The sequence below is a fragment of the Balaenoptera borealis genome, assembly GCF_965194805.1.
Source record: "Balaenoptera borealis genome assembly, chromosome: 18".
Taxonomy (NCBI): Eukaryota; Metazoa; Chordata; class Mammalia; order Artiodactyla; family Balaenopteridae; genus Balaenoptera; species Balaenoptera borealis.
Window position 1 is genome coordinate 71,277,382 of NC_138877.1, and position 27,155 is coordinate 71,304,536.

Below are 27,155 nucleotides of genomic sequence, written 5' to 3' on the forward strand. Positions count from 1 at the left end.
ATTCGGTGCATTAATGGAAATGGTAGATCTATACAAGTTTTCATATAAACGATCTTTTGCTTCTGTAGCAGAATACGATTTTTAATTTGGAACTAAGAAATTAAAACCCCAGACATTTTCTGCAGTTTTAATCATCAGGCCTGGTTACGCTCTAACTGGTTACCTGAGCTCTCCAGAGTAAACCAAAGGTGGTAGAGTGGGGAGACAGGTGGAGGTCACCCCTGGAATCATGAGCCTCATGGTCCTTGTTGTTTCTGGCAGTGATCCTTCATCCTCCCGTTGATTCAGCAAATACACACTGAGCGATTCCTATATGCCAGTTGTTGTTCTTGGCAATGGGAAGTGGGGAAACAGCAGAGAATAAAACAGTCTAGCAGGAGAAACAGATGGTAAAAAAATACATAAATCATAATTTGACAGTGGTATGAGCCATATAGAAAAACAAAGCAGTAAAAGAGAGGCGAGAGTGACCTGTAGTCGCAGGAAGTGCATGTCCTCTGTGGTCAGAAAAGGCTTTACTAATGGGCACCTTTTGGACTGGAGCCTAAAGTAGAGAGGAAGCACGTGCTATGGATACCGTGGGGATGAGCATGTCAGACAAAGGGACTGGCACGTGCAAAGGCCCTGAGACAGAAGCCTGCTTGGTGTGTTCTAGGGAAGCATGGAGATAGTTACGGGCTGAATTGTGTCTCCCCCAAATTCATGTGTTGTAGTCCTAACCTCTGGTACCGCAGAGTATGACTGTGTTTGAAGATAGGTTCTTTAAAGAGGTGACTAAGGTCAAATGAAGTCGTTAGGGTGGACCCTAATCCAGTCCGACTGGTGTCCTCGTAAGAAGGAGAGATTAGGACGCAGAGGGAAGACCACGTGCAGACATGTGGAGAGCCGGCCGTCTGCCAGCCAAGGAGAGAGGCTCAGAAGGGACCAACCGTGCCGACACCGTGAGGTCAGGCTCCTAGTCCCCAAAACTGTGAGGAAATGAATCCTTTGTTTCAGCCCCTCAGTCTGAGCACTTTGTTACGGCAGGCCCGGGAAACGAATTTCAGGGGCCAGTGTGAGTGAACGAGGAGGAGGATGGCAGGAGGTGAGGTCAGAGAGGAAGGAGGAGACCAAAATCCAGTAGGTCCAGAGTGTGGTGGAGAGGCTCTGCGGGTAGATTGGGTTGGGATGTGAGAGGAGGAGAAGTCAAGGATGACCCCCTCCACCCCCGCAGCAGCGCATGGAGTGGGCTGGCCTTGGTGAGGGGAAGCCACAGGTGACTCCCAGGGCCTCCCGAGAGACAACCTTCCCTTGGTGGGACGGGGGAAGGAGCAGGTGCGGGTGTTGCGGGCGTGAAGACCCGGGTCTGGACGTGTTGTCTCTGAGATGCCCGTTAGACATCCCGACGGAGACGTTAAGGTGCCAGTTGAGTGTGTGTGACTGTGGTTCAGAGGAGAGGTCCCGGTGAGAGGGCCAAATTTGGGGGTCAGAGGTTATGTGGCATTTAAAACTGCAAGGATGCGTGAAACTTTAAAAATCCAAGCCCAATGCCATTTAAAAAAAAGGAATCTATTTCAAATAGCAAAAGAGAGATACCTTTGGATATTGGATAAGGATATATACATGTATATTGTCTATATAATGAAGTGTTTATAAATGTTATGTAATAAATGTTTATAAAATAAAAAGTGGAAAAATATATAATAACTTTTACTCTTATAGGATTGGACCGGAACAAATTAATAAATTTGGCCTATTTGCTTGGAAGTGATTATACAGAAGGAATACCAACTGTAGGTTGTGTTACAGCCATGGAAATTCTCAATGAATTCCCTGGACATGGCCTGGAACCTCTCCTAAGATTCTCGTAAGTCCTTTCTTAATTTCTTTAATTCAGGTGTTTATATATAAATACCCAAATTAAACAGAACTATTATTTACGTCGTGAACTGTCACAAATCATTGTTCCCTGAGAAAACAGGAGGAGGTAATGGTTGCGGTTACTAAAGTTTGTTTTCCCTTTTCTAGAGTTTGATGAAATCATAGGCAATTATTTTTAGAGGTGCCAGGCTTATCCGAGTTTAAGGATACATGGCCAGTCCAGTGGGAGTTCCTGGGAGTGTAGAGGTTACCGTTTCATTCATTCAGATATTTCCTGAGCAGCTCCTATGTGCTAGACAGTGTGCTAGGCTGGAATAGGGGAGGTGACGGAGCCCCAGGCTGTGTCCTCAAGGAGCTGCCGCGCCCTGGGGGCGACGGAGAGGCATCCACGTGCTCGGACTTCTGAGTGCCGAGCGTTCTGAGGGAGGTCGGCCAGACAGGGGCATGGGGCTGTATGCCAGGAACGTTTTCTCTCTGCGTGTAGACTTGATGTATTCAGTGGTGGCGTCTCCTTCTGTCCGGAACCCAGAGTTGTGCTGTACTTGGGGTACACTCTTCGTTTTTGGAGATTCCGAGATGGCGCTAGTTACGAGGTTGTCTGTGAAAGTAGTTCTTTCTTAAGGTTGCTCCTTGGTGGCATTTTTAAAAAAAAAAAAAATAATTCGCACAGCATAAATTTTACTCTTTTAAAGTCCAATTCAGTGGTTTTTCGTCTAGTCACAGGTTGTGATGGCATCTTTTAATCATCAGTTTGACATGGGATACTATTTGGCAGTAGCTGATTTAATGATTCTTTAGTGTTCTGTCCAGTCGTAGCTCCTGGTTTGAAAAATTTCGGGATGTTCTGGTCTGAAGATTCAGTGATTAGAATTAAATACAAAGTTGTTTAAATGATTGCTGTCCTCCAGCCTTAGCACACGTAGCGATGTATTTTATTTTTTGCTTTCGTCATCTCTCTTTTCATAATTTTCTTATTGTTGAGGAAATGTATATACTGGAGGTACGTTGTTAGGTTGCTTGTAAGTCGTGGTATGTAGATAACTTGCAAAAGTACAAGTAACTTTTATACAAATAATAAACACACATTAGAAAAATGACAAAATATGAATTAAAAAGATTACAGATAACATTTTGGTTTATACAGTGTTAGTCTTTTCAATGCACAATATACACATGCATTTTATATATAATCACACACACGCACAAGTATACTCGTATAAGTCTGTTATTATTATTATTTTTTTTACAAGCATGGGACGATGCTGTATACTTTTTATGTTACCTGCAACTCATTTGGTGATAGAACAGCGCATATTATCAATGACGCATAGATTTACATTGCTGTTTTTAATGACTCCATAGGAGTCTTTTGATGTATCATGAATAACTAATTTAATCAAATGCCTATTGTTATTTCTGGTTTTTTGAAAAGTCTAAACAGATACTGCCTTGAGTGACTTTATATACATGTCTTTGAGTTCTTATCCGATTATTATTTTAGGATAAGTGAAAATGGTATCTAACTTTTCGATTTGGTGTCCTGGTTATTGGCGAGAGTAAATTTTTTTTCATGTTTGTTGACAGTTTGCCATGCTGATCTAGTGAATGCCTGTTTACGCCGTTTTTCTTCTCTCCACGGTTCTTGCTCGTTTGTTGCTGTTTGAATGGTTACGTTTTTAGTCAGCTCTAGCAATTTCTGCCTTGGTCTTTTAGCTCGCTGATGGCAGATAGGAGCTGCCCCCGCCTGCCTGGCTCTGCAGGGTTAGGACGGGTGCAGTTAAAGGGCACGGAGACAGTGGAAGAGCAGTTAGACTGGGAGGGTGTGTCGCCTTGCTTTCTTCTCTGCTTTCCCTTTTCCTAACCAGACCCTGGCCCGCCAGTCCCCCTTTACAGCAGAGCTGCTCTGAGTCTGCAGGCTGAGTTCAGCCCAGCTGTGTTCGCGTTGGCCTACACAGTATGTTCTTTAATTTTGAGTGGGCTACCAACATTTAAATTGGGGGAGATTTCACAGAAAATTTTGGATTTTCCTGGGGGGAAATGAGATCTGAAAATCCTGAGCCCAAATTCCCAAATAGCCCAGAAACAGAGAACAGCAGTTCCACTCCGCTGGCTTGGTCAGGGCACAAACCCTTCAATTTTACCGCAGTCGCTGCGGCTCCCTCTTGTGTCCCCCGAGCTCGGCTGATTGATTGGCAGATGCCGCCTTTCACCTTCAAGCGCCTGGCCCTCTTGCTTGAAGGAGGGGTGATCCTTCTGGTTTGCTGAGCTTGCAGTGTGTTGTGCTGCTCTTCCAGGCTGGCCATCACGATCACTCTTTCAGAGATGAAAATTCACAAGAGAGTAGGGGAGAATTATAGCTATTCTCCCAGCGCCCTCTTGAGCACTATTTTAAAACTGATGAAGATAGATCTTTTTTTTTTCCTTTTTGCATTTTGATCCTGCACGAAGACTGAAGTTAGGACACTAGATGGCACTCCTGCCTTGCTGAGCTGCAGCACTGGTGGAGACCAAGCCTGTGAGTCAGGTCCGGAGACCAATGAGTATGTGAAGCCCCGGAGGTAGGGTTTTTTAGGTTCCGTTAGTGCGTAGATTGGAGAGGGTTATATTTATGTTTTTAACTTTTATGCCATTTACTTATCCTAATTGTGTAAATTTTTCTGGTTGTCCGTTGCCACATTACAAGCTACCTTAAACCTCAGTGACTTCAAACAGCAACAGTCAGAGATTTTGCTCGTGAATCCGCAGTTCAATCAGGCTGCGCAGGGTGGGGGTGTCTCTCCTGGTGCCAGGTGTGTCGGGGGCGTCTCAGCTGGGCTAGAGGGGCCCCGTGAGGTGGCTCGCTCGTGGCTGGCAGGCGGTGCTGTCGGCCGGCACGTGGCCCGGGGGGCCTGGACCCTCTCCATCTGGACCCCCTCACGAGCTGGAGCTTCCTCACAGCATGTTGGCTGCTTTCAAGGCAAATATTCTAAGAGACAGGAAGTGGAAACTGCAGTCTTTAAAGGCCTGGCACAATGTCCCTTCCTCAGCCACGGAGCCTGCCCGACTCAAGGGTAAGGGACATGGACCCCACTTCTTGTTGGGAGGAGGGTCAAAGAATGGGCTTTAACCCACTGTAGTGATTTATACTCACAATGGAAAAATTGAAAAAGGAATAAAACATAAAGAAAAGTAACAGCTGTATCCTCGCTTAGAACATTGCCTAGCACACGGTAAAATAACAGTTGTTAGTGTTTTTTATTATTTTAAATATCTCTGTTTACTTTTTCTTTCTTTCTCCGCATATATACATTTTTTTTTCCAGTATTGGGATCACACTTGATGTAGAGTTATATTCTGCATTTTAAAAATTTAACATCTTCTTGGCATTTTTACATTTTATTAAATGTTCTTGGTTCCTGATTGTAGTTGACTGGAGGTAAATAATACGGATACATTGATATTACTTCATTTTACCACTGGGAAAGGGAGGAACTGTGACTTTTCTATGAGTGTGGGCTCTGGAGGGAGACTGTACCAGTCCCAGCTGTGAAGTCTTGAGCAGGCGGCTTCTGTTTGAGTCCAGCTTCCTTGTCTGTGAGGTGAGGGCTGTGCTCGTGTGATGACGGCGCCTGTAGAGCAGCTAACACAGCGCCAAGCCCAGGGGAAGGGGGCGGTCAGTGATGGCCTCGTTGTATACTGTGTGAATAACACGAGACATATACCAGTGTCATTCTGTAAGTCACAGGCTTTGTTCTGGAGTTGGGTGGGACTTGACTTTACGTCTCTGAACTTTACGTTTAGCTCTTTGTCTGCGGTGCATGTGCCATAAGGTCTTACTGCTTCACGAAGGTTCGTTTCCTTTGCCTTGTAGCGAGTGGTGGCATGAAGCTCAAAAGAATAAGAAGATAAGACCCAATCCTTATGACACCAAAGTGAAAAAAAAGTTACGCAAGTTGCAGCTCACGCCTGGCTTCCCTAACCTGGCCGTGGCGGACGCTTACCTCAAGCCTGTGGTGGATGAGTCCAAGGGCTCGTTTCTGTGGGGCAAACCCGATCTCGACAAGATTAGAGAATATCCTTTCCCTTCCTCAGACCTCAGGAATAGCAAGTCTAATATGTGTTTTGGTTTAAAACTTACGGGACATGAACTTGGATCAGTTTTATTTTTAAATATTCCATCAGCTAAGATGCTCCTTTCTGTTCCTTTCTCTCTCTCCTTAATTTTTTTTTTTTGTGGTAAAATACACATAACATAAAATTTACCATCAGTGGTTATTAAATACATTCACATTGTTGTGTCACCGTCACCACCATTCATCCCCATATTCTTTTCACCTTGTGAAACTGAAACTCTATCCCTGTTAAACACTAACTCCCCCATTCCCCTCCCCCAGCCACCACCATTCTACTTTCTGTCCCTGTGATGTTGACTGCTGTAAGTATGTTCCTCATGTAAGTGGAACCATACAGTATAGGTCTTTTTGTGACTGGCTGATTTCACTTAGCATAATGTCTTCAAGTTTCATCCAATTTGTAGCATGTGTCAGAATTTCCTTCCTTTTTAAGGCTGAATACTGTTCCATTGTATGTAACGTCATATTTTGCTTATCCATTCATCTGTTGATGGACACTTGAGATGCTTCCATGTTTTAGTTACTGTGAATCATCTTTTTAGTTTTAAAGAGAATCTTTATTTGAAGTAAGTAGTGATAAGCATTCATAGATACACTACATACTTAAGTATTCATTCTGAAAGAATAGAAAAGATTTTTAGTTGTATTCTTTCTATTACTGTTCCTTTCTGCATATTTAAATAATCATTTGGATAGATGTTTAAAAGTTTGCCATAGTATTAATCTAACTACATCTTTTCTCAAAGAAAAAAGAAATATATGTGATATTAGAAATTTGTTTTTATTCTAGATTAACCTTTTTTCATAGTCATGAGTCTTTGATGTCCTAAAATGAGAGTTGAATATCTTTTTATCTTAGAGGATATTTATAAGAACATCGTGCCAGATGATTATGTTGGAATAATTTGTTTTGTTTTGTTTTGAAAATCTTTGGAGACATGGGGAATGGAATCAAGGGTGGCTTCTTTGGACCTTTTTATTTATCACTTGTTTAAATGTCTTTAAAAACATGTATGAGTCTTAACTGCCTGCATATTTTGTCAGCGGTATTTTGGCTGGAACAGGATGAAGACAGATGAATCTCTGTTTCCTGTATTAAAGCAACTGAATGTCCAGCAGGTAATCATGGCAGCTCTTTTCCTAAGTTCAGGATAGAGAGTAAAGTTAGGAAGGCTGTGAGGGCCAGCTGTTAAAGACCAGTTACTTTTATTTTAGGGCACGTAACATACATTTAAAAATTATTATACTTTAGTAAGAGAACAGAGGAAAACAGAAAACGGGAAAGCTGGACTTTGTCTTCATTTTCCACTTTTCACTCTTAGGGCTGAACTTTGATATCCTTTTGTATTCACTCTGACTTTGAGAAAAACAGTCTAATAATGGATTGCATACTGAGGTGTTTATGGTTAAATATTTTACCCTTTTAGAGCTATTTTCATTTTTAAAAAGTTTAAGAAGTGCCCAGTCCAAAGCAGTTCTGATTATTAAGTGTCTTCAAGTACTGATATTCTTTAACTCTGTAAATGAATCATCAAAAGGTACTAATTCAGTCATAGTATACTGGCAGGAGAGATTTTTGAGGTGAAAAGAAGGCTCTGTATGACCCTCGGTTCCCTTAGGTAGGTAACAGCATCTCGCTTCATCCATGAGTGTGTTCCTACCCACACAGAAACCCCCTCCCACCCCAGAGACAGCCCACAAAACATACATACAGGTAGACCATTCAGCAGAATTCAGACCATCTCCTGCAAGATACAGGTTTAAGTTAAATCCTGTTCCATTAGATTGGGTTAATTTTGGGAAAACCAACCAACCAACAAACAAAAAACTGAGGTAGACCTCCTTTCCAGAAACTTTCGTGTTGTTTGATGACTTTCTGTACCTGAAACATTGTACGCCCACCGACAAGGAAAGCTAGTTGGCTTAGTAACTGATTACTCCTTAATTTCAGATAAATTTTGTTGTAATACTATTCTCCCTTTTCATTGTAGACGTTAATATAAGTTTATTTCCCCAAAATTAGAAAGTGAAAAAAATGAATTAAAATTACTCATTGTTTGCTTCCTCTAATACAGATGTTAACATTTACGTCCATTTTCTCTTATTTTTCCCCTCGTTCCCACATATATTTATTATCAGACATAAGTGCAATTTGTTATAAATAAAGCCCCCATTCACTGGTTAAGGTAAGTTTTTTTTCTGTGTATTGCATGGCCTTCATTGTTTCAGATGGCCAGATTACATTTTGTCGAAGAGATTTAACTTGGTTCACTTCACTTAGTAGACCTTGAATTTTCGGGTTTTCGTATGTAATGCTGTGATGAACATCAGGCATGTAACTTTTCTCAAATGTAACTATTTTTAAAGAATGTCTTCCTGAAAGTGGATTTGCTGAACAAAAGTCAAGAATATTTCCTACGACTCCTAATATATAATACTGTGAAGTTTCTTCCTGAAGGTATCATATGATGACAATGTTTTTAAAAGAAGGGAAGAGTAGAATTTAGAAACAGACCCCATGAAGTTGTGTTGCTCTAAAAGAAGATGATATATTTGGCCCCTGAAAAATATTTAACTCTCTTTCAACGCTGAGGAAGGGACTTCCTACTTGATATGTGGGTGGAGGGCTTAGTTGACGGAGGTGGTGCATGTACTGCTTTAAGTATGATCTTGAAAGTAAAATTTGCTGCCAGTCATTCATTTGGGAGAGATGGGCTTTGAGAGAGAATGAATTAGTATTTTCTGAAAGAGTCATCCAATGCCAGTAATCAGGGTGGAATTCTTTGATTTGCTTTAGAAAGTTTACTTACTTGTCTGATTTATTATTATTATTATTATATATTATTTCATTTTTTTAGACGCAGCTCCGAATTGATTCTTTCTTTAGATTAGCTCAACAGGAGAAACAGGAGGCTAAGGGTATTAAGAGCCAGAGACTTAACAGAGCTGTGACATGTATGCTGAGAAAAGAAAGAGAAGAAGCAGCCAGTGAAATAGAAGCAGTTTCTGTTGCCATGGAGAAAGACTCTGAGTTCCTTGATGAGGCAAAAGGAAAAACCCAGAAGAGAGGCACAACAAATAGATGGAAAGAGTCATCCAGCCCGAAAAGAAAGAGGCTTTCGGATTCTAAACGGGGGCACGAATGTGGTGGGTTTTTGGGGGAGGCCTACCTCTCGCAGTCATCCGATGCCTCTTCAGGTGGGGATGAGGAATATTTCCCCGTAGCGAACGTGCAAAGGGGAAAAGCAGCCGTAGAGTCAACAGTCAGCTCTGCAGGTGCACAGAGCACAGCGCGGCCTGCTCCCGGGAGAGACGGAGGTGCCGCCACGAGCAGCTCCAGCGATGATGGCGGGGAGAAGGCAGAGCCCGTCCTGGTCACCGCCAGGTCTGTGTTCGGGAAGAAAGGGGGGAAACGGAGAAGTACGAGAGGAAGGAAGAGGAAAATCTAAAGACGCCTAAATACACATGTATCCTCTCTAACTGGGTACAGCTTAACATTTCGTCATGAATTTGTTGTGAGGAAATAATAAAATTCAGAGTATTTGCACAGTCTTTGTTGTGTGGTTTTTAAAAATATGGACGTTAAACTCGACATTTATTTTTAAATATATTACCTTTTTCTAGTGTTTTCCACTTCATTGAATATTTCCTTGTATTTACAGGCTTTGTCTGTTCATGTTTCTATTATTATACAACGTCTGATGCTTTCTGACAACATTAAAAAGGGAAAAAGGATTTCTGTTGATCGGTACTCACTCTCAATGTGCGTTTCCTCTGACTTTCCTACCTAGACGAGAAGAAAATATATTTATATTTATATTCATCTTATTTATATAAATATATTTATATTCATTTATATTTACATTTCAGTCCAACTTCTCAAATACTTGGACTACAGCTGCTGCTTTTCTTTGCTCGTTATTTATTCCTTCATAATTTGAAATACGTCTTCTGCTTCAGTCTTCTCTAACAGCTTTCTACTAAAATCAACACTGACTTCCACATAAACTCAAGTCTTGTCTTTTTTTTTTTTTTAATTTTATTTATTTATTTATTTATTTATGGCTGTGTTGGGTCTTCGTTTCTGTGCGAGGGCTTTCTCTAGTTGTGGCAAGCGGGGGCCACTCTTAATCGCGGTGCGGGGGCCACTCTTAATCGCGGTGCGCGGGCCTCTCACTATCGCGGCCTCTCTTGTTGCGGAGCACAGGCTCCAGACGCGCAGGCTCAGTAGTTGTGGCGCACGGGCTTAGTTGCTCCGCGGCATGTGGGATCTTCCCAAACCAGGGCTCGAACCCGTGTCCCCTGCATTGGCAGGCAGATTCTCAACCACTGCGCCACCAGGGAAGCCCCCTCAAGTCTTTTCTTAATGCTTCTTTTCTCTGGAGGTATTTAAAGCAGAACACTTTTGGGGAAGGGTTGGGGAGAGAGACATTAACTTTTTCATGTTATTCTCATTTCTCAAAGCTACTTATAATTGGGAGTTTTCTGCATATGTGTTTGTAGGTAGAAAAGCAGTAGTTCTTCTAAAATTTAATTTTGTTGCCTTTCATAGGTAATTGACATTTGTCCTGCACTGCAGTAGCTGGAGTGAAGGCTAAGCTGCTGTAGCAAAGAGATGTTCACATGCAGTGGCCTAAACGCTGGAACGTTACCTCTTAGTCAACAGTCTGGCCAGTCTGAGCTGGTAAGGCAGTTGTGCACCTTGATGTCATTCAGGGTCCCAGGTTCAGCCATCCCCTAGGCTGCTGTACTGCTTTAGCTGTCTATACTGGGTCACGGCTACATCTGCATTTCAACCTGCTGGAAGAGGAAAGAACCAGAGTCCTTGGGTGAGCCAGATGTCTTACGTTAATGGTGACTAGAAAAATCACTTCTGCTCCCATCCTGTTGAACTGAACTGACCATATACTAGGAGTACTCAGAAAAGTAATCTCTACATGGGCTATGTATCCAGAAAGAGAGGAAAAATAGATATTCGGATCCATTAATAGAAGACCTAGCTATGTTTGCAAAAAAGCCTGTTTACTCGTCTGTATGCTAATAAAGAGAGAAGTCTGGAAAAAAATCATTAGTAGCTTATGCCATAAATACAGTATTTACAGAACAGTTTGATATTATACCTTTTTTTCTCTTAACCCTGCAACCAAGGTATATCCTTTTACAAGGGAAGAAACAAGTTTACAGATGTTAACTGACTTTACCAAATTCACCCAACTCGTAGGAAACCATTGTGACCTGAACTCAAATCTTCTAATTCAAAATTCAGGGTGCTTATATTACCTAGAAAATAGGTTGCCTGTTAAAGACAAACAGCAGCAAAGCAAATTTATCATTATTCAAAGTAAGTGGGACACCTATAACTTATTTAGGATGGTGACCATCATATACTTTTTCTATAAAATTATCTTTCAGCTTATTAATCTTTTGCTTTCTTTATATTTGCTGTTAAACTCATCTATGGAGCTCTTTATTTCATTTATTCTATTTTCAGTTCTATTTGACTTATAGATTCCAGTTCTCTGGTGTAATTCTTGTCATCTATTTTTTATAATATCTTAATCACAATTACTTTAAAGTATGTGTCAAAAAGCTCCAATATCTGGGTTACCTGTGTGTTTGTTTCTATTGTCTGTTTCTTGGTATGACTAGTAAACTTTGAATGAATGCTGGACACTACGTATAAAAGATTGTGGATCTTGTGCATCTTCCTCTGGAGAGGATTCCAGAAGGTATTCTGGCAGGCAGCAGAGGGGAATGTTATTCTACTTTAATCAGGACCGAGTGGATGCAAGGCTAGTCTTTGTAAGACTCCATCTCCTAGTTTCCTCCCATTCCTAAAAAGTAGTTTTCCAGGGGTACTAACTGTCTGCTGGGGTGTTTCTCTCATCTTTTGAGCTTTGCTCTGTTTTTAGCCACATTATGCTTGGAAAATTAGCCTCTTGCCCTAAACATCTTACTGTGCAAATACCTTGAATGAAAAGTCAGTGCTGAGTGTCAGGCTTACTTCTCTGTCCCTTCTTTCTGGGATCTTGGGCTCCCAATTCCTGGCAGCCTCGCCAGCTCCAAACAGTATTCCCTTGTCTCCCTAGTTCCCTTGTCTCCCGAGCTAAAACTCTGCTGGTGTCCTTTCTTGTGTTCCTCTCTTGGGCTTCTCAGCCCCTTTACACCAATAATCAGCAAAAGCATGGAATTCTTGGCTGCCTTGGAAGCTGTCTGATGCCTTGTAACAGGGGTGTGTGTGTGTGTGTGTGTGTGTGTGTGTGTGTGTGTGTATGTAAAATCTGCTTTTCTAGTTATACTGGGAGGCAGAAGTCTCTGTGTACTTCTTTTTAACCGTTCAATGAAACTGAAATAATCATTGTCATCATGTCGGTTTAGATGATTGATTTAGATATTCTGCCCCTTAGGAAATCCAGCACTGAGGTTTCTTGATCTTTTAAATATCTTGTGGGAGAAGACAGGTGGTTTTTATGTGCCAAATAATTCTTAATTCTTGTTTTAAAAAGACCCAAAAAAGGGAGTGTGTCCTCTGCCCAGAATTAGCTGCCTATGAATAATTGTTTTCATCATTTAGGATTTTGCAGTTTCCAGGATGTTTTTTACCTACCATATTCATCCCACAAATAGATATTATGTACCTTTTATGTCTCTGCTTTATAGATGAGGAAGCCAAGAAACACACTGAGTCAATGCCTAAAAATCACAGGCTAATTATTGACAGGAATGACTAAAATCAGGCTCCCAGACCACTAGTCCTGTCCGGTACATTAACGTGACCTGCGTCCATCATGGTATGTGAAGTATTTCTTAGAAGCTGTACCCACACTCCTGAGTTTAACTTTACAATATTGCTCGATTTCATTACCTGTAATAACTTCTTATTCAGGCTATTTTCAGTGATCAGGGGAATTAATTCGTACTCTGAGATGCAGCCCTAAATGCACAGGAGCAGGTGCACAGGTGACATACACCCTCAGCCTTCCTATTCACTCTGAGTAGGAAGGAACTGTGGAAGTATAATCCCTGCGTCCAGATCACTGCTGCACACACACTCTCAAACATTCTGGTGTGGTTGTCTGATTCTAAAAATGGTGTTTGCACCCGATAGGTGACCTGAAAAACACATGGCCTCGGTTTCACAGGACGTCATAGCTGTGGACTCTTAAATAACTCCTGGCATCAAAGTTAAAAATAATCGCTTTGCCCCGATAGCCTTCACTCACTTGCAGGAATAGTTTTTACTTACCTGTTGGCTCTTGCTCTGTTCACGAGACACTCACATGGAATGTGCCTACTTACTTTCTTCAACCCCCTTATTTCTGGACGTTCCAGCCTCACTGCTGTATGATCAGAGGCTGTGAAGCTGCAGCTGTCAGGATTAGTCCTCTGTGAGGACTCGCTGCCGGTGTGTGCAGTAGTAAAGTGCGTGCTTCGGTGCTCGCCTTTCAGGCACCATCGGAGGTCTCCTCAGCAAAGCAAGAGCTGTGGATGATACTTTTCAACCTTCTAGAAACTCAGCTAACTCGTATATATAGGTATGTCCAGACTTAACATTTAATAAATGTTGACCTTCAGGTAGGCATGTGTCATAAAGACCGCTTTCTTTAATGGAAGAGAAACTAAATTGGGAACAAAATGGGTGACCACTTTGGCTACTGTTTAGCCATGTCACCTTTGATTTTCCTTGTTTGTAAACTGTAGGGAAAATAATTTGTCTCCTAATTTACTGAGCATATTGTAAAGAAAAACGTGTTGATTATGAAATGTGTTTTGGGAGCCTTGGAAGAAAGGAGTGAATATAAATTCATGGTAGTACAGTGATTATTAAATGATTCAAAAACTGATACCTAGAACATCAAATTGTTGTTTTCCTAAGTTGGAATTACAGGTTGTTTAAGCTTATTCACATGATATGCTCTGCTTGAGAGGCATAAAATACTTGAATTTCTTTAATTTTAAATGTGTTTGCTGAGATGGTATGGATTTTTTTTTTAAAGAAGAAGCTACTTAAAAAAACCATTTGGTGGTTGGGCTATTTGCCCCTGGGTACATGCTGATGACCACGGATGAGAGCAACTTTGCATCTATTACTATGTAGGAAGCTTTGTTTTAGATTAATGCTATGGTTTTCACTACACTGAATGAAACCCATTCTCTCCCAAAGTTTTAATCACCTCTTAAGTTTTAGGATTGCTCTCTGACTAGTCAGTATAAAGATGATGCCTTGCTTCATGATAGCTGAGGTGGTCTCTGGTGAAGAAGATGTTTTCTTTTTCCAGGAGCTTCTAAAAGTTCTGACCCTGAATTTTGGTTATACTAGATAGATTGCGTTTCAGTGCTCTCTTTTTAAAATCATGATTTATTAATAAGATATTTTAATACAATTTTCTCTGCTGTATTTGATGTTAAACTTTATTAGGTAAATATGAAAGCACTTAACACACATTTTGAATTATTACCATTTGATATTTTAATGTATGATTTGCCTAGTTTTCAAGAAATGATCAAGAAAGCATCAATATATAGCCATCCCTTAGTTCATCGCTTAATGGATCTCAGAGCTCAAAAAGGTAAATTATTTTATGTTTCTTTATGTAATTTGGCCAATTCTAAGAAGACAAACAACAGAATGTAAATGTTTACCTTTGCAGTGTTAGCTGATGTCATAAAGAGAGCTAGGACTTTTATCAATTGCATATTATATCTTGGCTTATGTTTGCTAACCTGTAACTATCTCTTATAATGTTTAATGTCCCCTCCTATACCTGTGGGCCTGATGATATGTTAGAGATAACTTTGACAGATAATAAATCAAGTATATAGACTTGCTAGGTATTTAGAGTTTTTTTTTTTTTTAATCTGGAAAAGTGGAATAAATTTTTCCCCAAGTGCTATACACTAAATATATGATTGTGATTTCGTGGTTATTTCTTTTCAGATAGGAAGATTGCAAGAGAGATAAAATAGTTTTATGTAAAACTAAAAGTTTTTACAAATGCTTCCATGAAAAATGATTTTGGACTATAAAATATTTCTAGACTGTGCTATGGTCCCGCTGACGTATTAATTAGAGGCAAATAATAATGTATTTTGACCTCTTGTGGTAAGGAGAATTTAAGGTTGAATTCTACTACCAGTGGAATTATTTGGAATTGACCCACTGTTTTTTACATCATCCTAAATATCAAGTATGACTTTGCATAGATTACGTAATATAACTATCCCCATTGTCTTGAGATAAAAAATGCAGACATATGCTCTTGACATAGACTAGAAGAAATATTACCATGTTTTTGTAGAACAGTTGTAGTACAAATTTAATTATCCTGGCTTCTTTCTCTTTCTCCTTTACACTGTGGATATTTTCTAAGCACTAGAGTCCTGTTTTTTTCGCCTTTTTTAGGCATACCAGGTGGCCTCTACCTAGGTGAGCGTATCTTTAGGCCGAGAGAGCTGGGTGTATGCCCAGTGTTGGCAGCCTATGTGGCTTCAACTTGTACGGTTTTGCTGTAGTAATTTTTTGCAAATCTAAACATTTAAAGTCATAATCACTTAGAGAATCCAGCCATTTAGATGATTTGAATGAAGATGCAGTTTCTCTGCAGTTTATGAATAAAATGTCATCATTATCATTACCATTAGTAACAGTGCTTGGTTTCAACTTTGCATATGATAATTTGGCAAATTACAAAGGCTATGGAAGAAGTTCAAAGTAAGGTGGAGACAGAACTAACGAGAAAATAGTTTACAACATGAACAAACACAGCCCATAATCACCTACATAGTCAGCTGAAGCTTTAAAAATACATTCATAGGCACAGTGCTAAGGGGATTAAGTGTGTGCCACTGGGACAGAGTCAGATTGCATTTTGTTGGAAAAGCTCCCACTAACCAGTAGAACGCTCAGTTCTCAAGTACTGTAGGGTAGTGACTTTTCCTGTCCTAACTGTTTATACTTAGTCATCTTGTGCTTGGAAAGGATGGAGCAAACCCACAGCCCAGTTCTTGTATTTCAACACTGGCCTGAAGAGCCAAAGAATTATAGGATGTCACTTAGTTATGCACAGATTAAAGTTAGGACTGTAGTGGATGCTAAAAATTCCTCTGTGTATGGTTTCTAATGTTGCATTATAATCTAAACCGTCTAAAACCTCATCCACGTTAACTATTCCGAATCTCTTAGGTTGCCTGCTCTTGCCAACGGCGGCTCTCCAGCTGTTAGCACAAGTAGCAGTGTGTTATAAAGGGCGCTCCTCAGGGTCTGCAGCCTTGGAACAGGTCCGTACTAACCCGAGGCGCAGTGATTTCCATGCACAGTGACTCCCAGATCTGTCCTTCCAACTGCTTACTTGACGTCCTCCATTCTGCCTTGTGTTAGTTCGGTTCCTTCAGGAAGCAGGTGCCAGAATGGGATTTAACATGCGCGAGACTTATTGGAGGAAATGTTTGTGGAGGGTAAAGGAGGAAGGGGCAGAAGGAGGCCGGGAGAGCCTTCGCATCACTGCAGGTCCGGGTGGGCAGAGGCCGCATCACAGCTCTGAGAAAGTCTCGGGCAGGCCCGCGGGGAGTCTCCCCACAGAAGCTGCCCCCTGGACGAGCGTCCTCCGCAGCGGGGGAGGGCCGGCTTAGAGGCAGCCCCGGGGCAAGCCTGGCCTCCGAGGGGCCAGGGCAACCTGCTGCAGCACGTGCTCTTAATCCAAGCGGCACACCTCTGTAGCCAGCATGCCAGGTGGCAGATCCAGATGCATTCAAAAATAATTCTCCTGTTGCAGATTTGCCCCTCCGCCGGTATTTTCTATCTCAGTTTACGGCGACATCATTTCTCCGGCTACCCCGAAACCTGGAATCATGCCAGTCTTTCCCCTTTCCCCACACCCATCACCATCACATCCCGTTGATTTTTACCTCCTAATATGTTTCTCTACCCCTCACCCCCTGTTTGCAGCATCATCTTGATTATTTCTTCTCTTGACTGTTGTAACTGCCTTCTAACTGGCCTCCCCAACCCTGGGCTGGCTCCCTTTCTTTATCCTCTCTAGTTCTTTCTCCACAGATACAGGATCTTTTTAAAAATTCACATCTTGTCACATTCTCCTCCTCCCTAAAATTCTTCAGTGCCTCAGTGTTTCCTATAGGATAAAATCGAGACTTCTTAGCATGACACACAGTGTTTTATCTCATGCTTATGACCCCCACTTATCCTATATTCGAGGTCTCAGAGTTTCCCAAATTGGAAAATTGGTCAAGAGTCTTTCGCCAGTGGGCTTCTGCACACGTAGATGCCTACGTATGGCATATCTTGCCTTCCTCATCTGACTTGTAAACCCATAGTCATGAAGGCTCAGGTCATTCTTTCCTGAGCTCTCTGAGGCATGGAGCTTTCTCTTTCTGTTTTTGAGTTAACTAGTTAAGTCTCTATTCGACCACTTACATGTTGCTCTATCTTTGTATTCATAGTTCCCATGTACTCAGTAAATGAGGGAACGAATGAATTAGCTATAACTGAGGCCTAATGGCTGGACTTAAAATCTGCTCATTAGGGATGATCTTGTATTTCCAGCCACTAGTCAGTTGACTCTTTTTAGGACCAGGTACAATGCATTACTTAGGGATAGCACAAAATCTTTCACAAGGATCTTCATAAATCTCTACAGAGTTGGATTAATGGAAAATATGGCTTTTATAAGCAACATTGCCTCAATATAGGAAGAAGAAAGTTTGAGTAATTCTATTGCTGCTTAAGAAACATACCAAACTAGAGTCTGAGTTAATATATTAATATACTAGTTGGAGTACTATAGCTGCATAATTACTAATGTGAAAATCATCCATCGACACGTTTTACATGTTTAAAACGTAACCTGAATAAGTATCTGCTAGATAAAACTAATAAATGTTCCACGTATTGAATAAAAATAACTCAAACATGATTATCTGCCTCAGATATCTTCAAAACTCAGGGTTGAATGTCAAGTTTGAACGTCACTTATTGCCCTCGACAGAGGCGTCTACCACTGCCTCAAGAGCTCACAAAATTCATGCTTGGCTCCCAGACCCAGGGCTGCTGCCTCACTTCCGACTCTTGCATCTTTTGTCTAGATCATTACGTCTTCCCATTAGCTTCTAACGTAGCCTCAGCTGCTGCTGCCAGAAGTCAATGCTAAAATACCAATTTTGATTGTGTCAGTTCTTGTCCTAATGATTTTTATTGGCTCCTGTTCACCCTGTAGAAGAAAGGTCAACGTTGCCCACAGGTCTGATCCCCGCCTGCTTTCTTCAGGCTGATTTTCTGCGCCAGCTTGTACACCAGCTCCCCGGTCCTTCCAGGCTCTCAAGCTGGCCGCCGCACCCTGGCAGTGTTGCATCTCCCTTGGCCTTGCTTCCTTCCTTCTCCGCCTGGCAGCCTTCCCCGTCTCTCCACCTCAACTCAAATGTCTCCTCCCTGAGGATGCTTCTCCTGATTTGACCAAGCAGTGGTGCTTCCCATAGCACCTCAGAAATATTTCTTTTATTCCACTTATCACACTTCACTGGCATCTGTTTAATTGTCTCTCCCCGGTACGATCCCAGCAGCAGGCTCTGAGTACAACTAGATTTGGTTCTGTTTTTTTTCCCACTTGCATCCTGAGCAGTGTCAGTAAAAAAATGAATTTTCTTTCTTTGGTAATTGTAGCTATCATTTGAGCCACGTGATGAAAGTTACAGCTTCTTTTTATTCTTGAAAGTATGTGGACATCCAGACAAAAAACATTTGTGAAAATGTCTCAAGAATTAGTTTCAACATAAGGGCCCGAGACCTTGACATTGCTGAAGCATTCAGAATTGTAGCTTTCAGGTTTACCTGTGACCATTTACTAATCTGAAAATATCTTTAACATCTTTAAAAAAAATTCTCTAGGTATTTCTAAGAAGCACATGACATTCATCTTTGAATAGAAGATTCGATTGAATGACAGTGTCTTTCATTTCGTTGAGGGGTTTTTACTTTAAATTTCACAGACAGGTTTCCGTGACAGCCCTCAAATGGAAGCTTGAATTCACTTGTCATAGCTATTAAAGAATTTTTTTTCTTTTCATGTATTTCTGTGATCTGACCCTTCCATTTATTATTGCTGTTATTGACCTTAAAAGTATAAAAGAGAAGAATACAGACAGAGCCTCTATTTTTGAAGGCTTCTTACAATCCAGCCTTGGAAATCAATTCACTGTCGAATTTTCCTCTTAAGAAAAACATCATCGTGAGGTGGCAGAATCTTGCTAATTTTTACTTCATACTTGAAACCCCTTTAATTCTCTGGAGAACAAGAGCACCTGGTAGATTTTATTCACTATCAGCAAAGATTTAATAGCCAGAAAATGGTGTTAAGCCTTTTTATGTATAAAAAAAGCATTAAAATAGATAAGCCTAAGAGAGCAACATAATTGTAATACTTTCTTGATTATGTTTTATTTACAATCTGTTTTAATATTTGTGTTCCATATTAAATTCATTAATAAAATAATACTCTAAGATTCTAGTAGATAGCTCTTATCTAATGGTATAGATATCAGAAGTTTTCTGATTTTCTTGCTGGGAAACCAAATCCAACATTTTGTGTAACATTTCCTCGTTTTAGTTATTTGTCCTGAGGCCTCAGTACTAGATAACAAGCAGAGAATATGTATGGAAAAATTATTCTTCAGAAGTGTAAATCAGAATTCTGTTGTGTGATAATGCTGTTAATTTTTGGTGAAAGTTGCTGTTCAGATCTTACCTAAAAACCGAAGAATATCCACTCATTCATTAACCGTCTCAAGATTCAATCCCATAATCAACAAATAACTAAGCATGCACTTTGAGGGACCCACTCTTTGTGTATTATGTTTGGAGCATAGATTTCCCCCTGTTATTGCGACAAGGTGACATTAGGGACACCTTTGTAATAGTGCAGCTCTTTCCGTTAGATTCCTGGCCAACGGTTCTTGTCATCAACCTTGAAATGGGTGGTGATATTGCTTGTCTTTTGATTTAAATAAATAACTACGGTTAAAATTGTTACCTGAGGGAGTTCCCTGGTGGTCCGGTGGTTAGGAGTCAGCGCTTTCACTGAGGTGGGCCTGGGTTCAATCCCTGGTCGGGGAATTAAGATCCTGCAAGCCGCGAGGCGCTGCCAAAAAAAAAAATTGTTACCTCAAAATCTTTAAATAGAAGTTAATGCTGAAAAACAGCAAAGTTTTAAGATGGACATAATTGTTCGTGTGTGTACATTTGCTTTTAAACTCCAATGTATTACATCTAGACAAATTATTTCAAGTAGCCAAGTTCAGTATATTTTGGTTTCCTGCTATAAATTATGCTATTTTTTATGAGTGTCTCTTCTTGCGGAATGAGTGGTAGTTACATAGTCTTTAAATGCAAAAGAGAATACTAAAACACTGTCAGTTAAATTTTCTTCAGCCTGATAATGTTTTCTAAAGGATATGTGGTCATCCTAGGTGTATGACTAATTTCAAATGACCATGTACGATGGATAGAATTGTGTTCTTTTAGAGTGTATGTGCAATTAATAGTGGTTACTGTTGTTTCATGAAATCTCTTGGAAGATTATTTTGGAGGGCTGTAAGTCATTTTTGATTATGTAATATATTCACATATATATTTTTAATCTCATTTCCATATAGAAGTAAAGATGTCATTCTTTAAAAAAAAAATGACTAGCTCTGTTTATTTAGAAAGACAGTGAAAAAACAGGAATCATTTGTTATTACACTGTAGTTATTGGGACAGCAGCACTGATCTGGTCAACTAACCTCTAAAAGAAAGTGCAAAGTCGGAGATGTCAGTGTGGTAGCTGTAGATATTCACTGGATTCATTGTAGATATTCAATGATTGGAACTTTAGGAGATGCTCCTGGGATTTAGTGTACTCTAACACCTATTAATCCCCGATACCTTAGGTGACTTGTCAAAGAAGTGCTGCGTTTACAAGGGGTTTGCAAGGAGGCCCAAGAGGGCACATTCAGCTAAAGGTCAAGGAAGCAATTAATGTTCTCTGCTTTTCCCTAAAGAACTTCCAGAGCAAAAGCTGCCCCTCCACCCCCTATCTTAGCAAGGCAAGTGAATCTAGTGAAATGAAAGTTAAAGTTCAAATACAACATATTACCGATATTATTTGGTTCTTAGAGCTCTTCCTGTGAATGTAAATACATGCCATGGTTTAAGGAGAAATATAGTGAAATATATTAGAAGAGGTGGCTCTTGCTGAAGACTATCCGTTTTTCATCTCTTTGTTTTCTCTGCATCTCTGCCAAAGGCCAGTGTTTGTGGTGGTGATAGAGTGGGTGGTAGAGGGGGGCCCTCTTTGGCACGCAGTGAGATTAGAGTCCTTTGGAGAATGCTTGGTTCTGTCTGGATCCTAGACAGGGCTCTGTGAAGGGATCACAGAATTTAAGACAGGAAATCATCTTGGCTGAATGTCCCTGCTGGATTGTGGCCACTGAAGGAATTTTCCAACAAGGGCAAACTTAATTTACCTCCGTCTTTCCACTGTATTCCTCGAATGCTAGGAAATGATGTTATTGGAGCTCATAGGACAGTTTGACAACTACATCTTCCCTTAGGACTCAGAGACTCAAGACCCCTCACTCCCGTTCTTGCCTCAGTGCCGTGGAGAAATTGGAAAGTCTCTTGAGGCCTTCACTTACTTACGTGGTGCGTGTTCATCATCTCAGAAAGGCCCCACTGTTGTATGTGTATCTGTCTGTATTTTGTCTCATTCATTCATTCATTCATTCATCCATTCATCTATTCTTCTTTTACCCATTTCCTACTTCCTTTCCTTTTCCACCTCCCTCCTGGCAACCATTCTAGTGTGTTTGATGTGTATCTTTGATAAATATTTTCACGCATATCCACTTAAGGACTTGTGTAAAAATGTGGGGGTGGGGGCAGGATTGCTGGGTTGTAGGACATTTGTATATTTAATTTAACAAAATACCTTAGATTGCTCTCCAGAATGACTGCAGCATTCTATATTCTCACCAGTGGCACCTGAGGTTCTGCCATCCCCACAAGCCCCCTGTCACTCAGCACTGTCCAGCTTCTAATTTTTGTTAGTTTAATGAATATAAGAGATACCTTGTTTTAATTTGTCTATATCTGAGTTGGAACATTTCCATGTTGCTTTGTGCCTTTTTTGGTTTCGTCTTCTGTAATCTGCCAGTTTATCTCCTTTGCTTATTTTTCAATGTGGTTACTATCTTTCTCCTTGTCAATTTGGAGATTATACAGATTTCTTGTATATTCGAGATATTATCTCTTTTCAGTCTTAGACAGTGTAGAATACCTTCTCTCATCTGTCATCTTTTAATCTCATCCACACTTTTAATCTTCATCCACAGAATAGAAATCTTCACTTTTGATATAAGAATATTCATCACTTTTGGGTATTGCAGATTTTAAGAAGTTTCTCTCCTCCCTACTTTCACAAAGATATCATCTTATACTATTAAATTTTTGTTTTCCTTTTACATTTGGTCTTCAATCCCTCTGGAATCCGCCTTCATAAAAGATTTTATGTAGAGATCCAGTTTTATTTTTCTCCATATAATGTGGCAGCTAACCCACCCTCTCTATGTACATGGGTTTGTCTCTGAGATCCCTGTTTTGCCCACTGGTCCGTTTATCTCTTGCACCAATACCATACTGTTTTTGTAACTATGGCTTTGTGGTATACCTAAATATCTAATAAAGCAAATATTCTCCTACCTCTTATTCTTCTTTTGCAAAGTTAACTCTTTATGGATGTTTATTCTTCCATTTAAGTTTTGGAGTGAGTATATCAAGTTTCTTAAAAAAGCTAACTGGAATTGTGATTGATATTGTATTGAATATATATGACATTTTTATAGTATTAAGTCACCCCATTTGTGCATAGAGCCTCTCTCCATTTATTCATATCATCTTTTATATCTTGTACTAAAAAATATTTCAAAACAGCAAGTATGAATTTGGGACTGCTGAATGTAATTTCAGCCTAAAGGTGTGTACAAGAATTTTGAAAGACGTGTTTAGAATGGCCGACATTTAACATTATATCATCTAGATGTAAGCAATGATTCTATTCCACTTGAAAATACAGGACTGCAGCCCTAGATACTCTTATTGGTTAAGTTCTCTCTGAGGCAGGACTTTGCCCAGCTCAGCCTACCTCATGAAGGGGGGTGGGAAGGGGGTATCAGCACATGAGGGCTGACATTTTAAGGCACAGCTACCCCTCACACTAGGAAAAACCATGGTCCAATCCACATTTTAGGCTGCTAATCAGATGAATGGCTTCTCCTCTCTTGCAAGGAGAAGCTAGTAAGGGACTAGAAAAGGAGGAAGACATGGGAAAATGTGCCAGAGTGTTCTAATGTGTAACCTCATCTGTTTCCTGGATTATTCCCCAACTAGGGCTGTTCAAAGACGCCTCTTCATCTTTAAGCTCCCAGTCCCTTCTTTGGAGTAACAGTCTTACTTTCTCAGTTCACAGTGATGTCACCATTCTGCGGTAAATACCTCTAATCTCTAATTTATCCTGCATGTATACATACATAGACTCCACATCACATTGTTACCATTTTCTTTAATTTTTTTTTTGTGTGTGAGAGAACATTTAAGATCTACTCTCTTAGCAAATTTCAAGTATACAACACATTATTATTACTGTAGTCATGGTGCTGTACATTAGATCTCCAGCACTTATTCATCTTACAAACTTTTTACCCTTTGACCTACATCTCCGCATTTCCCCCACCCCCTGCCCCTGGCAACCACCATTCTACTCACTGCTTCTACAAGTAATTATAGAATTTTCAATCAGATACCACACAATCCAATATTTTTGTTTATGTGGTGATCTTGTTTTATCATTTAGTTTCATGACCAAAATATAATAACAGTTACAATGACAATAATTATAGTAATTTATTGAACTCCATGTAACAAAGTGCTAAGCACTTTATATACATCATCTCATTTAAATCTTCCAACATTATTTGATGTAGGTTCTTTTATCTTTCACATTTTACAAACAGGGAAATGGAGGCTTAGAGAGAGAGATGTGTTTCTTGCTCCATAACTAGTTTCTGAATTCTTAGAGACAATTGGATTTTTAAAAATTATATCATAGCTTTTTAATAGTGCAGAGAGGGGCTTTGGAGCAACCAAAAAGGAGCTCAAATTTTGGCTCCTTCATTTACAATTTGCATGAGCTTGGTCAAGCTGACAAAGCCCTCTGAGTCTTAGTTTCATTATCTGTAAAAGTGCAAATAATAATGCCTACCTCACAAAGTTGTTGCAAAAATTACGAGAAATATTACATACGTATCTACCGTGGTCTGGCCTGTGAAGTATGTGCTCAGTAATTGGTGGTTGATGTTGCTTATGAAACATATGCGATATTGTGGATGTTAAGATGCCATGAGTTGTCACCAAATAATAATATAAAATAAGTAATAATAAAATAATACAAGGGTATATTGTTGGGTTGTATCAAATGTCTTTTGTCTGGATAAAGGCAGGTCATAAAGGATCTGCTACTATTCCATTATTGAAATAACTGGAATCGCACTGTGTAGCCAATACGAATAGTTGAGATCTTAGATTCCATCACCAATCTTTCTTTTGCTCTATGAATAGATTGGTAGCCTTTAAAATAGATTGCTTTTTAAAAAAGTATGTCAGTTATTGTTTATTTCACATAGCATTGCAGAAATGTCTAATGGTGATTTCAACCCCAGTGAAAATCAGCAGGATGTTGCTATCCTGATGTATGAAGTATTAGCTTCTGTTAGGAGTTATTTTCAAATAGCTTACCTTACTATTATTATGCTGTACCTAAAATCAGTACCTATTCAGAAGCAACTTAGCATAAGTAGAGATGCTGCACCTCCATCCGGCTCTCCTTCGCTATGGTTTAGTACCACAACCACTGGCTTTTTTTTTTTTTTTTCCCTCCTTTCAGAGAACAGAGAAGCCGATGATGACAGGAAAGTGGTTGCAGAGATCATGCAGAGGTGTTTTGTTCCAGCTTTTGTAACAGCCATCTCCTGGGAGGGATTTCATTTCGTTGGTCATGAGATTCGGATTACTGAAGCCATGGATTGTTACGGTGCTATTGTTTGGCCATCGGTATGAATTCATACAAAGTTTGCTGCATTTCAATGAGTTCTCATCCAGTGTTGTTCGTTATTATATACTGTTTGGAAGGAGAAAGGAGGCTCCATGGTTCTCTTTTGTGACCTCAAACAACACTAAAATTTAGAAATCACGAAATTGGGAAGATGCTTTTACCAATGAATTCTATTTCTGATTTGTAGCGTTAATAAAGAGTGTTGTTTACACCTTCAGTTTTTTGTGACCATAAGTCACAGAAGTTTAGAATAGTAAACATTTTAATTTCCCATTTAACTGGTTCCATTTGAGTTAAACAATTATAATGAAATCCGTTTCAGTCTCAACAGGCAGAATATTCTAAAGGCCACCACTTATTTATCAATTGTCCTATGAAGGGTGCAGACCCCCGCCCCTCACTGTCTGCCTCAATCCCAAACACCCACTTCTTTTTTTTTCTTTTATAAATTTATTTACTTTTGGCTGCGTTGGGTCTTTGTTGCTGCGCGCAGGCTTTCTCTAGTTGCGACGAGCAGGGGCTACTCTTCGTTGCCGTGCATGGGTTTCTCATTGCGGTGGCTTCTCTTGTTGCGGAGCATGGGCTCTAGGCACGCGGGCTTCAGTAGTTACGGCATGCGGGCTCAGTAGTTGTGGCTCGTGGGCTCTAGAGCGCAGGCTCAGTAGTTGTGGCGCATGGGCTTAGTTGTTCTGCGGCATGTGGAATCTTCCCGGACCAGGGCTCAAACCCGTGTCCCCTGCATTGGCAGGCGGATTCTTAACCACTGCGCCACGAGGGAAGCCCCACACACTTCTTTAAAATGACTTATTATTGGAAGTTGCTTCCTTTAAGGATAATCAAGCCTAAGTAACTGAACTCTATATTCTTAGTTCTCTTTTCTCCCCAACAGTCCCCAAGGACTTTTCCTATCCTAAGTGTTGAACGTATTGAAGGATGTACTTCTGTGGATAATTTTCTGTAATGATGTGTATGTATGCACACATGCACTCACATGGGCTCACATACGTATCATAGCGTTCATGGGGTATTTATCGAATAGAGTTTAATTTTACTTTCTGTGATTACTTGCCAAGCACTACTTTTTTTCTTTTTTTGAATTTTCATAGGCCCTTGTTCTATGCTATTTTCTGGAAACAAATGTAAAGCAGTATAACATGGTTGACAAAAATGTGATTGAAATTGGAGCTGGAACAGGGTTAGTCTCCATCGTGGCGAGTTTACTTGGTAAGCAACTGTTTTTGATTGAGTGGGGTCAGAGAATCCCATGATCCTGTATCATTAGTTGCTTTTACTATCCAGTTTACTATGACCTGGGCCTGTTTTTAACCCCTTAATTTGTTGAATGGGCTTTATCAGGAAACTGATGTTAAAGTCACCCGTTTGGTTTTCTGGGAAGCTGGATTTTTATCCTGGCTAACTGGGATGTGCACCCCAGCATCCCGACTGCTGGAGGGCGTGTGAAATACTAGGCATAGGCAGAGCTGACTGTGCGGACTCAGACGATCTTTATTTAAATGTTAGCCCCATTTCAACATTCCCATGTACTTGTATATTCCTTTTGGGTTTTGAAGTCCTATGCTTTTATGAAAAAGCATCTGTTAGAATAGAGAAAGAGTATGAGAAATCACGTCTGCTTCTAAGTTTAGGCGTTTGTCCATCAATTAATTTTCTCCATTATTTCCATTTTTCTTTTGCAATCCCTTGTTCTTTCACCAGCATCTTCTTTTCCAACTAAATGTGTGATTGTCTCTATGTATGCCTGAGCCTGCTTCAGTTCAGTCTTTTTTGTTGTTGTTATCTATTTCACGGCCTTAATTTAGCTGCCTTCTCTGATGTGTGCTACCCAAATCTGTCTTGATTTCCTTGATCTTCAGAAGTGCACACCTGCCACTCTAAAATCTTGAGAGGAATTCACGATTTAGCAATTTACAACTTTCTAAATACTGGGGAAATATAAGACCCTTGAAGTCCTCTCCAAATATATCTTTTAGATTGCTCTGTCCTGATACTGCTTTCTAAAGTCACCATT

The 27,155-nt window shown here is 40.2% G+C and overlaps 2 protein-coding genes across 9 annotated transcripts in view; both read left to right on the forward strand.

The window, feature by feature from the left end:
- Positions 1–9,524, forward strand: part of ERCC5 (ERCC excision repair 5, endonuclease) — a 31,081-nt gene extending 21,557 nt beyond the window's left edge. For 2 of the 4 annotated variants that reach the window (XM_082366080.1, XM_082366081.1), the window contains exons 12-15: positions 1,702–1,846; positions 5,711–5,911; positions 7,007–7,091; positions 8,831–9,524. In XM_082366080.1, coding sequence (XP_082222206.1) covers positions 1,702–1,846; positions 5,711–5,911; positions 7,007–7,091; positions 8,831–9,421 — 1,022 coding nt within the window. In that variant the 3' untranslated portion in view covers positions 9,422–9,524. The remainder of the gene's footprint in view (positions 1–1,701; positions 1,847–5,710; positions 5,912–7,006; positions 7,092–8,830) is intronic. The other 2 variants (XM_082366083.1, XM_082366082.1) reach the window with 2 other exon arrangements.
- A 3,776-nt stretch (positions 9,525–13,300) lies between these two features.
- Positions 13,301–27,155, forward strand: part of LOC309616012 (protein-lysine methyltransferase METTL21E) — a 146,965-nt gene continuing 133,110 nt past the window's right edge. The window contains exons 1-4 of one of the 5 annotated variants that reach the window (XR_014237210.1): positions 13,301–13,507; positions 14,463–14,542; positions 24,959–25,125; positions 26,233–26,350. Coding sequence is in view for 4 of the 5 variants with exons in the window: in XM_082366174.1 (XP_082222300.1) it covers positions 14,398–14,542; positions 24,959–25,125; positions 26,233–26,350 (430 nt within the window). In the remaining variant the exon portion in view is untranslated. Of the gene's footprint in view, positions 13,508–13,529; positions 14,543–21,203; positions 21,266–23,406; positions 23,504–24,958; positions 25,126–26,232; positions 26,351–27,155 lie in introns of those variants that run through there. The other 4 variants (XM_082366176.1, XM_082366175.1, XM_082366177.1 and 1 more) reach the window with 4 other exon arrangements.